General features: G+C 41.9%; 1 protein-coding gene across 2 annotated transcripts in view; it reads left to right on the top strand.

The window, feature by feature from the left end:
- LOC132824197 (uncharacterized) overlaps positions 1-15,711 on the top strand; it is a 250,957-nt gene that overhangs the window by 111,880 nt on the left and 123,366 nt on the right. For both annotated transcript variants that reach the window (XM_060838491.1, XM_060838492.1), the window contains exon 6: positions 2,768-2,848. In XM_060838491.1, coding sequence (XP_060694474.1) covers positions 2,768-2,848 — 81 coding nt within the window. The remainder of the gene's footprint in view (positions 1-2,767; positions 2,849-15,711) is intronic.

The raw sequence follows: 15,711 nt of genomic DNA on the forward strand, positions 1-15,711 counted from the left end.
TCACAGCTTTTTGCAAATAGAAACTGAAAAACTGCATTTCAGTGTCGGTTTAGATGACTCAGTCTTGGACTAGTATGGATGTTAGAATTGGAGGATTTGATGTGCAAAGCTGCTTACCTCACCAAGCTATGCATTTTAGTAACATCGACAATAAATTTAAGTTTGCTTGTAGTGGTGATTTTTGCTTTTCAAACTTGCTTACCTCACCAAGTTATGCATTTTCGTAACATCCAACTTCAATATTGATGCTTCAATTTTTTCCATACACTGGAATGCCAAACCCTGCTCTGCCACTTAAGAATAAAGTAACTTGCTCCAGTCAAGGGAGGAAACATTAAAGGTTGACTGAACTCGAACCCCTCCTATACATCCACCTAACAGTTGGTTCCAGAGCAAGACTCTCAGAGAACTGGAGTAGATTTGTTAGTTACATTAGAAGCTCAATAGCAGTCTGTGTAAGACATTAAAGTTTCTACTAGTCAGATGAAGGACCAGCTGATGTATAAGAAGGTGGTGTGGAATGAAGCAGCATGATGATTCTAGTTAGTGTAGTGTAAGTCTGATATAACATGGATGTTGGGTGCAAGAATTAAGACTGCAATATACCTAGATCATGTGATAGCCATGGGTGATCAAACTCACTGTGACTATCTTGGGAAATAGTGTTGGTTCAATTTACTTACTCTAGTATTCATGCTCAATGTGTTAAGCTCAATGATAATCAACAGAAGTGTCAAATACTCTCCTGAGAACATTCACTTCTCTCAGTAATCCCTGAAATTGCAAGTGAAGACTTTCAAGCAAAGGAACTATAAAATATGAAAATGGGCCAATGTACCTGTGCCACCATGTGGCTTGGAAGATAAAAGAAGCTGATTTCCTGTACACAAAGACTCAAACATAAAATTTGGGATGGGAAAATTTCCAAGCTATTTCTGTGTAAAAGCTGCATTTGGTAAAGAATTTGTTTTCTTTGTGAAAACACACTTACAAATATAGGCATGAGGTTCTCCCAGTTGACTGCCATAACTTCAGCAGAAGATTCCTGAAAATTCTGCATATCGTGTATTGTTTATGTAATTTATTTGGGGTTCTGCAGATATTCCATCCAAGTTTAGTGGCCAATTGTAAGAATCCATTTAAATGCCAATTTTCAAAAAAGGGCTGATTATGCCAACCACCGGTATTCAACACACAGCATTTGTAGCTTAAATAGGTCATTTACAGTGTTTACACAAGTAACCTGATTGCCATTATTGCGATATCCCTGAGCAAAACTGAAGCTAAAAAGATGAGACTGAAATCAGGCTGTCTGGTGTTGAGCTCCGATTTTAAAACTACTACAGTTCTATTCTCACTCAACTGAACAAGTTGAAATCATTCATATTTACCTTAATTGTGAAATGTGTAAATGTTGAAATAGGTATGCTTTCGCTGAACCAAATAGGGATTGTTTTTGAGAGCCATGAGAACCTTTTCTCAAAAAATCGCAGTATGTTGAACCCTATTATATCCTCATACATATATTAAGGTAGAAAGTTAAGAATTCTATCATAAATTAAAATAATTGCTTTCAGTAAATCTATAATGATTATCCAACTCCAACTAAAAGAGAAAAATATTGGGAAGCTTAACACATTAATTTTCTGATAACTGACTACAACTTCCTTGAAAACCTTCACAATTAACTCTCATTTTGTTGAACTATTAAAGTTTTAAATAAATTATAAATAAGTTATCCAATTCATTAAGAAAATTTCATTTCCAAAAAATTACTGTTACAAACTTGAGAGACCTGTTCTTGGCTTATTTGCACTGTGCATATTTTCAATTAATCTCTGTTGTTTAGGAGTAAAACCATTTATTCATTCACTGATCATCGTTCTTTTGCCATGATTTTCATTATAATGTCACTCCTTCACAGCACGAAAGTTTCAAAACATGATGGAATCAACCCTATATTTTGAATTAACACCAAGGTAACAGGCTCTTCACAACACACATGATGCTGAAATAGCTAATTTTGAAAGATCAAGGAATCTTGGCAAAGTCATCACAACATGTCCAATCAACACACATCAGAACAAAGCCAATTAAATATCAAAGTGTACTGTCAAAACATTAGAATGTAGGAACATAGGAGGCTATCAATTAGCATATTGATGTAGTCACCTGGTAGTATAGACCGTGTTATTATTGCACCTTGAGTAATGTTTCAACTTCTGAATGCTGAGACAAAAGTCATAGAGCTGATGTCTTATGTGTAAATTCTGGCTTAAAAGAAAAGATTGAACACACTTGCATTTTTCAACCAGGAAAGGAAACATTTGAGAGGAATTCTGAGGAAGGGTACATAAGATACTTTAGGAAACGGAAAAGGTAACTTTAAATTTACCTTACAAAGAGTAGAATGTGTGGACATACATCCAGAAGAATAAAATATAAATTTGCAGAACAACTGATGAGATGTGGCATAGACTTCCAGCTCAAGTAATGAGGGAATAAGCTCCAGAGTTGTTTTAAGGAACATTTGAAGTGGGGGAGAGAGAGACATAGCATTTTCCTGGGTGAGTAAAGTAAGAAAATGCTGAATGCCTTTCCTCACTAATAATTATTTTGTCCAGAAAATAAATTTTAAATAATTATATTTGACAAATCTGTCTATTAGAAGTACCTGAAACTGCAAAACCACTGTACTAAAAGCTGAATAATTATGAAAATAAGCATCTGCTTTTTAATGTATGACAGTTTTATTTCTGTTTTACAGCTTAAACATTTGGAGATTGAAAGAATACCAAAATGGGTCAAAATGGTTAAAAAATGGGATAAGTACAGAAACAGTGACAAGGTAACAATTATTACTTAGAATTCAATCTCAATAAATCTAATTTTATATGTTTGCGTTATGCTTCATTTTTGAAACAAAACAGTCAGTTCCAAGAATAATTTTCATAATTCACTCTAGAACTGACTTATACTGGTATAAATTAAATGAGTTGCTTATAATTTGGTGCAGCTCCAGCATAACTGAGAAATCAACTGTTTTGGATTCCAGATTATTTGCTTCAAAGATTTTCACATGGTGATATAAGGAGCTGGAAAACCTGAGGCATGTTTATGCTGTGCAGAAACAAAACAAGAAAGAGACCAGGGATAATAGTTGATCACTTGATAAAAAGCTCACAAGCAGAGTAAGGTATCTGTGTAGTATTTTAGGTTGTATTTTTCAGTTCACCTTTGACCCCCAGACAGTGATTTAACCTGTGCAGAAGGGGCAGACTATAATGACGAGGAAGGTTCCAAATTTAAGGGTACAGGGGAACCTCAATTATCCAAATACCAATTATCCAAAAATCGGATTATCCGAAGAAGATCTCTAGTTCCAATAGGAATATTACATCAAAGACGTGTTTCTAACAGTGAATCGCGTCTTTTGTTTAGTGATTTAAACAGGCTCCGTCTTCAAATGACTGACCTCCCGCACTTTCTGTCCCCACACTTTCCCTGGTGTTGTACAGAGGAGTGTACCCTAAACCCACCCCCCTACCCCTTCCCAAGATAATCTGACCAACAGGGCAGAGATGGAACCTGTCAAAAAATTGCAGTTAAAAAGTGTGTGCGCGCGCTGTTTGGAGATTTACCCCACAAAGGCGGCATCAGCAGCAGTCTTCTTGGTGTCCAGTCCGGTTGCCCCGGAGAGGGGGCGGGGCAGAGTTGTATGGAAATAGAGGTTGGGGGCAGAGTTAGACAGGATGGACGGGGATGGGGGTGCAGGAGCAGAGTTGGACAGGGATGGGATGCAGGGGCAGTGCTGGACAAGGATGGGGGGCAGAGTAAGATGGGGGTGGGGGCAATGCTGGATGGGGAAGCGGGGGCAGTGCTGGACTGGAATGGGGGGGGCGGAGGTAGAGTTGGACGGAGATGGGGGGGATGGTGTTGAGGGCCGGGGGTGGTTTTGGGGGTGGAGCCTGCGGGACGTGTCTGGGGGGCAGGGGGAGGACATGGGGGTGGGGACGGGACGGTGTTGGATGGGGTTGGGGCGATATTTGGTGGGGGGGGGGGGGCGAGGTTTGTGCTCTGTACTGCTGCAGCCTCCCGAACGAAGAACAGACTTTAAAAACTCCGAGCGCCAGAGGAAAGGCCTTTAATCGATTATCGGAATGAAATAGTGCACGCCCATCACATTCGGATAATCGCAGTTCCCCTGTACATTGTTGTAAGAATAGCTGTATCTATTTATAAAAATTACAGGGTTTAGAGAAGATATGATTATGATTTTTAAAATGATGAATGATGCCGTCTGACTAAACATGTTTTTGAATTGGAAATGGAAGACAAGAGTAGAAATTATATCATAAAATCTATGAACAAAGAATTAGGTCAAATACAAGCAAGTATTTATTTTTGCTTCAGAGTCATTAGCCTTTGGGATGAATCACCAAAAAAGTTATGATTTAAGAGTGAACCAAGTCCTTCAAAGGAGTATTTAATATTTCTCTGAAACAAAATTTCTGATTTAAGAAAGGTTATGAACTCTCCTGTATTTTATTGAGTCTGCAAAACTTAAAATTAAATTTTTTAAAATTCATTTTTGGGGCATGGGGGTTGCTGGCTGAGTGTTTATTGCCCATACCTGCTTGCCCTTGAGAAAGTGTTGGTAAGTGGCTTCTTGAACTGGAGAGCGCATGCTGTTGGTAGACTCACAATACCGTTATCAAGGGAATTCCAGGATTTTGATCCAATGAAAAACTGAAGGAATGGTGAAATATTTCCAAGTCAGGATAGGAGTGGGTTGGAGGGGAACTTGCAAATGATGGTATTCTCAAGTATCTGCTGCCCAAGTACTTCTAGATGGAAATAATTGTAGGTTTGGAATGTACTGTCCAAGGAATCTTGGTGAATTTCTGCAGTGCATCTTGTAGGTAGTATGCACTGCTGCTACTGAACATCAGTAGGAAGGACGTGAGTGTTTGTGGATGTGGTGCCAGTCAAGTGAACTGGTTTGTCCTGGATGGTGTGAAGCTTGTTGAGGTTTATTGGAGTTGAACTCCTTCCAGGCAAATGGGGAGTATGGCAGCACACCTCTGACTTGTGTTTTGTAGTTGGTGAACAACTTTGGGGAGTCAGGAGGTGAATTACCAACTTAAAGCGTTCCTAGCCTCTGAATTGCTGTTGTAGCCGTTGTATTCAGATGGCAAGTCCAGTTCAGTTTCTGGTCAGTGGTACTCTCTGGATGTTGATAGAGGGGAATTCAGTGATGGTAACGCCATTGAGTATCAAGAGGGGTGGTTAAATTGTCTTTTAATGGAGATGGTCATTGCCTGGCCCTGTGTGATGTAAAATTTATTTTTGAATACTATTAAGAGTAATCTAGCTGATGTTGTGATAATCCCACCATATGGACGTGAGTTCACTAGAAGTGTACAGTTCTGCCCTTTTTCATGCAAGACTTGACATTTTCCATTTTGCAATAAATCTGCAAAATGATGAGGCATCCCTTGACAGTTCCTGAATGCAAAGACTAGAACAAACAGCCCTACTAACCATCAAACCAAAACAACGGAGAACTACAAACCTGCATATACAGAAAACCGACAAACACTGACCAAATACTTAACTACACCAGCAACCATCACAACACACACAAACGAAGCTGTATCAGAACACTATTCCAACGAGCCACACCTCACTGCAGCACAGACGAATTTCGGAAAACAGAGGAAAACCATCTATACAACGTATTCAAGAAGAACGGATACTCAAAAAATACCGTCCGCAGATTCCTCATGAACAAACCACGACATGCAGACCAAACACAGCCAGAAACCCTAACCATCTTATCATACATCAAAGAAGTTTCAGAAATGACAGCCAGACTACAAAGACCCCTCAGAATCGTAGTAGCACACAAACCCACCAATACTCTCAAACAAAAACAAACAAACTTAAGACCCAGGACATCCCATGGACAAAACCAGTGTCGTTTACAAAATTCCATGCAAGGACTGCCAGAAACACTACGTAGGACAAACAGGAAGAAAGTTAGCCACCAGGATACATGAACACCGGCTAGCCACAACTCTGTCTCCCTCGTAGCCCTACACACAGATGAAAAAAAAACCATTTCAACTGGGACGACACATCTATCCTGGGACAGGCTAAGCAAAGACATGCCAGAGAATTCCTAGAGGCCTGACACTCCAACCACAACTCCATAAACAAACACATAGATCTAGATACCATCTATCAACCCCTCAGAAAATGAACAGGAAATGAAATCATCACAAATCCCAGGAACCCCATCCAGGACAAACATATAAATAGAAAGCAGGAGACAACAGCTTCGCTTCACTTGGAGGTCGCCACTGATGATGTTATCTAGCCAGGTAATGAAACGTCTGGATAGCAAACCTACAGCTCAGCGAGCAAACCCACACCCTAAACTGTTCCTGACCTATGCAAGTGGAAGCCACTGTTACAAAGTTCATTAGCCTAAACCTCTTGTCAGTGCTCAATGTCATCTTCCACAAGCCAAGATTGCTGTTATGCCTGATCGAGCTGAACGTATCCTGCAGTTTGTTGACAAGTGGAATCAATTCCCATTTGTATTTTCCAAGTGGCTTTGTCCAGTGACTTTTGCCTGGATTCTCGCATTCCATACAGCTGAAGGAAGTAATGCAATCTTTCAGGATGTGTGCAGTTGGCAACATTACTTATAGGGATAAGTTGTTAGATAGCACAATTAGATTATGCAGACCTATTACAATGACTGAAACTTTATTGCTTTCAGGATTTGAAGGGGAATTTGCTAAAATCATTCCTGAATTAATTTTTCCTGAATTATTCTCCACCAGAGTTTTTATTGCCTTCTTTAGTTGTAGTATAGTATGATTAACAAATAGATGAACAATATATGTATACAATACAATGCAACATGGAATGGAATATACAATACAATGCAATGGAACAGGCTTGTTAGTCCACCAAGTCTCTGTCGATTCCTAATCCTTATTTATACCCTTTACTTATCGCCCATATGCAGTATCTATCCCTCTGTGCTCTTGGATTAATGTGTATATCAAGAGTAAACTTTAAATGTTGCTAATGAGTCTGCTTCCATGATTGCATCTCTCAACATGTTAATTCTTCACATACAAATATGTGCAATAATGAACGAGACAGCCTGTGAGCCCTAAAACTTTTTACTTCCTTTAAGTGGAAATAGGACATCAGTGGATACCAAAGTACAAATTCTGATTTTTATTGAGCTGTATTAGAGTCAACACCATTTTGATAGCTGGGTGCAAATTGCAGTTTGAAAGTGATATAAAACTGCACACCAAGTCAGCTTAATTACAGACCGTAAGGCCATTTTACCAAATTAAAAAAAAATGTTGGCTGCATCTTACAATTTTTTTTGTCTAAGCTCAAATCTCATCAAGTTTGATGGGGTGATTCTTGCATAAGGCTGAACAAGTTATCTCATCATATCTTGCCAACTCGCCACATTAATTGTCTTTGGCACTCCAATGATGAGTATCGACCCATTCATACAACGTGCCATTCCCAGAACAACTTGCGACTGACTAGATATCCACCCTGAGACAAGTATCCCTCCCATCCATAACATTTGTCAAAGCTGTTGCACACCTGACAGAGCGCTGGTATCAGTTGCTGGGAGGTGGAGAAATGGCTGATAAAGTGAAGTTGGCGCCACAATTCTCTGTAAATACTTGGAGACTCTGGTTTATGGGATGGTGCAGAAGAGGGCTGTCCTCTTCCCAAAGGACTAGAAGAATAGGCTGCAACACCATGTCATGGTTGGAGATCACCACCCTCAGTGCTGAAATTGGCGAGGACGAGGCTACAATGCACAAGATGAAATACCACCTCTGTTCTGTCAGGGTAAGTTCCATACTCTGCTCTGTGCTACCTCATACTCCATCTCTGCCATTCCACCCACCTCCTTCCAAGGCTTATACCTTAACATCCCTCTGTTGCATTGCAACACCTGTCATTTGCTCTTTTTGCTGTCCCCCATCTTTCTGCTCCACTAACCCTGCATTTCCATAGCACTGTGTCATCCCTCCCTTGAAACATCTAAACAGTTCCCCAACACGAATCAACACTAATAGCTGTGTCATCCACTTCTATCTTATTCGTTCACCCACTTTATATCACTGCAGTAGAAGATAATCCATAGCAGCAGAGCAATGCCAAAAGTACCAATGTTCATGTCTTCACCCAGTATAAAGTTAAAAACCTTGCCCTCATAAGAGGGAGCTGAGACCCTTCCCCACAGGGACGCAGAGAAATCTATGTCCTGACAATTGAGTAAGTATCACTTGTTGCATCAAAATACTGACATTTATTAGGCACTCAGTGTCATGCGTCGAGTGCCACTTGTAATCAGTGGCCAAGACACATCTTTCCTCTTTGCCTTATATGTGCAACCAGAATTCCAGCTACATTGGTAGAGAGCTGCCCATCTCCACGAGAGGACACGTTCTTTACCTCTGTGGAGGACAGTGTCCAGGGTTCAGAGGAAGCTTGACAAGGCTCCCTCCTGGATCTCCACCAGCTCTGATACCAGTATGTCACTGGGCTTTGCAAATGATATGAACGAGGATCACAGGCTGCTGAGCACCTGTTAAAACTATTTCATAAATGAGTGAGGGAGAAATGCCCCAAGCACTGGCACTTGGAGAATTGCCAGAGACCAGGCACCTGCTCAGCCCCTGAGCAGGAGAAGACCCTGTGGTCTCAGCAGTCGAGGACTCCATTGAAATGCAAAGGAAGGAGCAGCAGTGTCATGATCCTCATTGCTGAAAAGCTGCAACTATACAACCAGTCCAGTGACCATTAATCTGCCTCCATAGACAGGTTGGTGGCTAACCTTGAGAGACATGGGATGCTGGAGAGTCATGGACGCCTGCATCTTATCACCCCATTTGTCCTCAAGCCTGAAGGCAGGGCAAGAGTGGGAAAGGAATCTTTAACCCCAGTCCTGATACTCCAACCTTGTAAGGAGATTAAAACGTTGCCAGGAGGTACCGAGTCAGAGGAATGATGATGTGGAGGTGCCAGTGTTGGACTGGTGTGGATAAAGACAAAAAAAATCACATGACACCAGGTTATAGTTCATGTGAAATCACAAGCTCTTGGAGCGACAGTCCTTCATCAGGTGCGGTGAGGGAGAGTACACCAACACTGGATTTATAGGCTGGAACATCAAAGGAATATACAATTGGTGGAGGTAGAGTGAACAACCTTCACACATGTGATCCTCAGTAGTTTCCATTTAGGAAGCCCTTCACTTCCATGATGCCTGCCACTCTCTGACCTTGAAAGTTCAAACTGATACAAGTGACATGACATCACATCTATCAAGAAGACCCTCAGCATGTCTGTCCATCCAGACTCAAACACTCATGGTGTCAGCTGACAAAACAACTGGGCTAACTGACTCTACTGCAGGACAGTCTCGCTTCACCCCATCTGGGAATAGGGAAGCTCAGTCTGAGCAGTGGGATGCAGAGGAGATGTAAATTGTTCTGAGGGCATGTTTAGGCCACATATGAAAGAAATGTTAATAGTTTGTTAATAAGAATTTGTTTTCCACCATTCATGTAGTCTGTGTCTTTGTCTAGAGCCTAGAATTGATTTTTTGCATCCTGCAACATCACTCCCTTGACAATATTGAAGCACAGTAGTTAGGAGTCTACAACGAGTGCCAGTTACATCGTGTGGGAGCAGTAGTAGCAAAGCACATACATGGCATTAGCTCTCTCTGACAACTTAAGCCCTCCTCTGCTTTCAACATTGCTCACCGTTCAGCGTGCTGTGTGCACAGGAGAGTGAATATCAGGCAGTTCCTCAGCAATGACAGTGCTAGGGAGGGACAACATTCAGAAAGGGTAAACGGACAGGGACTGGATATCCTGCTTGTCAGTTTTGCCAACATGTGAATACTTACTGCTTGCATTTTACAGCCCCTATCCTCTCACATCAGCTCACTTACCTCACTCATTGTGAGTATGTTCGTGTCTATTTCTGAATATTATGCTTTTTGGTGCTTCATCAATGAAACAACTGCAGGCAGACTTTTGCTGCTGTCTTCCTCAGTGTTAATATGCTACTGCTGAGACCGTCAACATCACATTCCCCTTCCCAGGTGCACATTCTGTGAACCTCACAGCCTTCACACTCCTCCAGATTATTACCAAAGCTATATACATGCAGCGATATTTGCCTACCTATCCGTTATTCTTTAATTTCTAAGAATTGAGATAATCTTGGCCCACCCCCTTGATTGACCTGATCTGCCAGTCCTGGCCCAGACACCTGAATAGTGGCCACACATATCCCTGCTGCAGCAGACATCTGATCTATGTGGAGACAAAGACCCCGTGTGCAAAGCCATTCTAACAAGACCTTTGAACATGTCTGAAGGCTAGCATTTGTATGGGGGGGCTGCCCTTGATTAACTATGCTAGGTCCCCTTGACTTCATGGACTTCTCTGTGATCGTCACCTAACATTTTCAGACATGTTCCACTGCTTGCTGCAGAGACTGTTGTGGCAGCAGCATTTGCACCACAGTATAGACTGACACTGATGTAATACATGATGCATACACCTTGACTAAGGATTGATAAACCGCATGACCACCTGACTGGTTGTGTGACTGTGCCACTGCAAGACATAGTAGGACAATGCAAGGCATGTGTGCAGCATGCATGCAGCTAGGCACCAGATGAATGCATGCTGAGAGCACAAGGGAGCAGCCCTTGCAGACAACCATGTGGACAGGGTGCTTAGCCCTGTGCAGTAACTGTATCTGATGCAGTTATACACTGCTGATTGCTAGTGTGCCTTGCTAGACATTTTTGTGTGTGCATTGCCAAACAATTGGAGAGATTTGAACTTGCAGCGTGGGTTGGTACCTGGGACTTCGATGTTGTGGCCATTACAGAGACGTGGGTAGAACAGGGACAAGAATGGCTGTTGCACGTTCCAGGGTTCAAATGTTTTAGTAGGATCAGACATGGGGGTAAAAAAGGGGGAGGCGTGGCATTACTTGTCAAAGATAGTATCACAGCAGTGGAATGGACGATGGAAGAGGACTTGCCATCTGAGGTAGTTTGGGCTGAGGTTAGAAATAGGAAAGGTGAGGTCACCCTGTTAGGTGTTTTCTACAGGCCTCCTAATAGTCCTAGAGAAGTAGAGGATAATATTGCGAGGATGATTCAGGAAAAGAGTGAAGGTAGCAGGGTGGTTGTTATGGGGGACTTTAACTTCCCAGATATTGACTGGGAAAGCTATAGCTCGAGTTCATTAGATGGGTCGGTGTTTGTCCAATGTGTGCAGGAGGGTTTCCTGACACAATATGTCGACAGGCCAACAAGAGGGGAGGTTATATTGGATTTGGTTCTAGGTAATGAACCAGGCCAGGTGTTAGACTTGGAGGTAGGTGAGCGCTTCGGGGACATGACCACAACTCGGTGACTTTTACTTTAGTGATGGAGAGGGATAATCGTGCGCCGCAGGGCAAGAGTTATAGCTGGGGGCAGGGAAATTATGATGCAGTGAGGCATGACTTAGGATGTGTGGATTGGAAAAACAGGCTTCAAGAGAAGAACACTAATGAGATGTGGGGATTGTTCAAGGAGCAGCTACTGCGTGTCCTCGATAGGTATGTACCAGTCAGGCATGGTGTAAAGGGCCTTGTGAGGCAGCCGTGGTTTAGTAAGGAATTGGAGTCCCTTGTGAAAGGGAAGAAGGCGGCATATGTAAAGATGAGGCGTGAAGGTTCAGTAGGGGTGATTGAGAGTTATAAGGTAGCCAGGAAGGAGCTAAAGAGGGAGCTAAGAGAAGCGAGAAGGGGACATGAAAAGTCTTTAGCTGGTAGGATTAGGGAAAACCCAAAGGCTTTCTATAGGTATGTCAAGAATAAAAGGATGACTAGGGTAGGTATCGGTCCAGTCAAGGATAGTAGTGGGAAGTTGTGTGTGGAGGCGGAGGAGATTGGAGAGACATTAAATCAGTACTTTTCATCAGTATTCACTCAGGAACAGGACACTGTTGCTGATGTGAATATGGAATCACAAGTGATTAGAATGGATGCCCTGGAAATATGCAGGGAAGAGGTTTTGGGAATATTGGAAAGGATGAATATAGATAAGTCTCCTGGGCCTGATGGCATTTACCCCAGGATCCTATGGGAAGCTAGGGAGGAGATAGCAGAGCCATTGGCCTGGATTTTTATGTCGTCATTGTCAACGGGAATAGTACCAGAGGACTGGAGGATAGCGAATGTGGTCCCATTGTTCAAGAAAGGGAGTAGGGATAGCCCTAGTAACTATAGGACAGTGAGTCTGACTTCAGTGGTGGGCAAAGTCTTAGAGAGAATGGTAAGGGATTAGATTTATGAACATCTGGGTAGGAATAACGTGATCAGGGATAGCCAGCATGGTTTTGTGAAGGGCAGGTCGTGCCTCACAAACCTTATTGAGTTCTTTGAGAAGGTGACTAAGGAAGTGGACGAGGGTAAAGCAGTAGATGTTGTGTATATGGATTTTAGTAAGGCGTTCGATAAGGTTCCCCATGGTAGGCTAATGCTAAAACTACGGAGGTATGGCATTGAGGATACATTAGAGGTTTGGATTAGGAACTGGCTGGCTGGAAGGAGACAGAGGGTAGTAGTTGATGGATTATGTTCATCTTGGAGCGCAGTTACTAGCGGTGTACCAGAAGGATCTGTTTTGGGACCATTGCTTTTTGTTATCTTTATAAATGATCTAGAGGAAGGACTTGAAAGCTGGGTAAGCAAGTTTGCGGATGACACAAAAGTCGGTGGAGTTGTGGATAGTGAGGAAGGAAGTGGTAGGTTACAGTGGGATATAGATAAGTTGCAGAGCTGGGTGGAAATGTGGCAAATGGAATTCAATGTAGCTAAGTGCAAAGTCGTTCACTTTGGTAGGAATAACAAGATGATGGATTACTGGGCTAATGGTAGGCTACTTGGTAGTGTGGATGAGCAGAGGGATGTTGGTGTCCATGTACACAGATCTCTGAAAGTTGCCACCCAGGTAAATAGTGCTGTGAGGAAGGCATATGGTGTACTGGGCTTTATTGGCAGAGGAATTGAGTTCCGGAGTCCTGAGGTCATGTTGCAGTTGTATAAGACTCTGGTGCGGCCTCATCTGGAGTATTGTGTGCAGTTTTGGTCGCCATACTATAGGAAGGATGTGGAAGCTTTAGAACGAGTGCAGAGGAGGTTTACCAGGATGTTGCCTGGTATGGTAGGAAAATCTTATGAGGAAAGGCTGAGGCACTTGGGGCTGTTCTCATTGGAGAAGAGAAGGTTTAGGGGAGATCTGATAGAAGTGTATAAGATGATTAGGGGTTTAGATAGGGTAGATACTAAGAACCTTTTACCGCTAATGGAGTCAGGTGTTACTAGGGGACATAGCTTCAAATTAAGGGGTGGTAGGTATAGGACAGATGTTAGGGGTAGATTCTTCACACAGCGGGTTGTGAGTTCATGGAATGCCCTGCCCGTATCAGTGGTGAACTCTCCTTCTTTATGGTCATTTAAGCGGGCATTGGATAGGCATTTGGAAGTTATTGGGCTAGTATAGGTTAGGTAGGATTCGGTCGGCGCAACATCGAGGGCCGAAGGGCCTGTACTGCGCTGTATCCTTCTATGTTCTAGATGACAGCATTGTGAAATTCAGCTGCAAGTGTCCATGAGAGACATGTGCATGCAACTGTTGCTCCTTGATCATGTCCTGCTCTGCAGTTTGGCCTTGGGCAAGCTGGAAATCATTCCGTTGAGGTGGAGAGATGTAACTGCCAAATACTTCCATGGTTTCCATGTTGTGTTTTCCTGACGGCTAGTTTGTTTGGTAAAACTGTATTCTGAATATTAATGAGGTGAGTTGGGAGCATACAAACTGAAAGGTATGTGAAGAAAATTAGACTTGAGAAGGCAAAGATAGGTCGCTTACAGTATGTTATAATGGGGATCGAAGAAATAGCAGACTAAATAAATATATGCTTGGTTTTGTCTTCACAAAGGAGGACAAAAATATCATGCCAAAAATGTTGGGGATCAGAGTCTAGTATGAGGGAGGAACTGAAGGAAATCAGTATTAGTAGAGAAATATTGTTGGGGAAATCAATGGGATTAAAGGTCAATAAATCCCTAGGGCCTGATAATCTACAGACCAAGGTTCTTGATTGGCCCTAGAAGTAGTGGATTCTTTGGTGGCCTTCTCTCAAGACTCTATAGATCTTGAAACCTATAGAATTGAGAATAGCTAATCGAACACAACTGTTTCAAAAAGGAGGTGGAGAGAAACAAGGACTGATAGACATCAGTAGTAGGGAACTGTTAGAGTCCATTATAAAAAATTTAATAGTAGATAACTTGGAAAACAGTGAGAGGATCGGATAGCATGGATATACAAAAGGGAAATCATGCTTGACAAATCTCCTGGACTTCCAAATAGTAACTGGTACATTTGATAAGGGGGAGCCAATGTATATGGTGTACATGGACTTTCGATAAAGTCCCACATAATGGATTAAGTATGTAGAATTAAAATGCATGGGATTAGTGTAGTGTACTGACCTGGATAGAAAACTGGTTGGCAGACAGGAAACAATGAGTAGGAATTCTTCTTTTTCCGAGAGGCAGGCAGTGAATAGAAGGATACTTCAGGGATCAGTGCTTGGACTTCAACTATGTTTTATGTTTCTCTATAACAAGGAACTTATAAGTGTTAATCTCTGTCAATTGAAAACTCACTGCTCCCTGTTGAGATTATTGCCATGCCATTTGTAAAAAGTGCATAGATAGGGCAATGTGATTTTGATGTCAAGATTGGCCTCATCATACCACTTGTCTGCTTCTGCTACATATCTTACCACAGACAATGTTGCTTAGACCATAATAAGAATCTACTCAATATATATATTTGAAAGTGACTCAGAAGAAATTTCTTTGGTTTACTATATATACCCAAGATTAAAAATGTGTTCTTCTTTTATGCATTTGGTAAAAAAGAAGTTTGGCTCCATGTTGAAATAGGTATTGTCATTTGATTTTCTGTTTTGAATATTATGTTTGACTAAATTGTTAGAAGTTGAAGGTCATCACCCTGCAATTCTATTTTTTTTTGGATGATATTTGACAGTACATGAAAGTGGGTGGTTAGTTACACACAATTACAGTGGGGAGAAAAGATGGATATTCCTTATTTTTAAAAAGAAGTCTACGTAACCCACATCCACAGCTCCCCCTTATCAAATGTACCAGGTACATCCTTGAAAGTCGAGCGTGATTTCCCTTTTATATATATATATCCATGATACAATTATGTGCTATGTATATATGAATGGCAAAAATGCTTACAATTTGTGAATGTTCCACCTGGGAGAGATTAAAAATGCAAACAATGAAGGTAAGAAGAATGTTAAAGAATCTGAGCTGATTTTTTTTCCAATGATCTGGAAGTCCACTGTCCCATCAGTAGACTTTTAGCTCAGCAATTCCAAAACTGAGACTGCAACACCATGGAGCAGCATCCATGAAGAGCAGGTTGTGAGGAGATGGGCAGGCCTCAGAAATTGAGGTTTAGGAGAGGAAGTGGGGTGCTTTGGCACATCAGTAGTATCTGAATGCAGCAGTGTCGTCGTGGAGCCA

The sequence above is a fragment of the Hemiscyllium ocellatum genome, chromosome 18, assembly GCF_020745735.1.
Source record: "Hemiscyllium ocellatum isolate sHemOce1 chromosome 18, sHemOce1.pat.X.cur, whole genome shotgun sequence".
NCBI classification, from domain to species: domain Eukaryota; kingdom Metazoa; phylum Chordata; class Chondrichthyes; order Orectolobiformes; family Hemiscylliidae; genus Hemiscyllium; species Hemiscyllium ocellatum.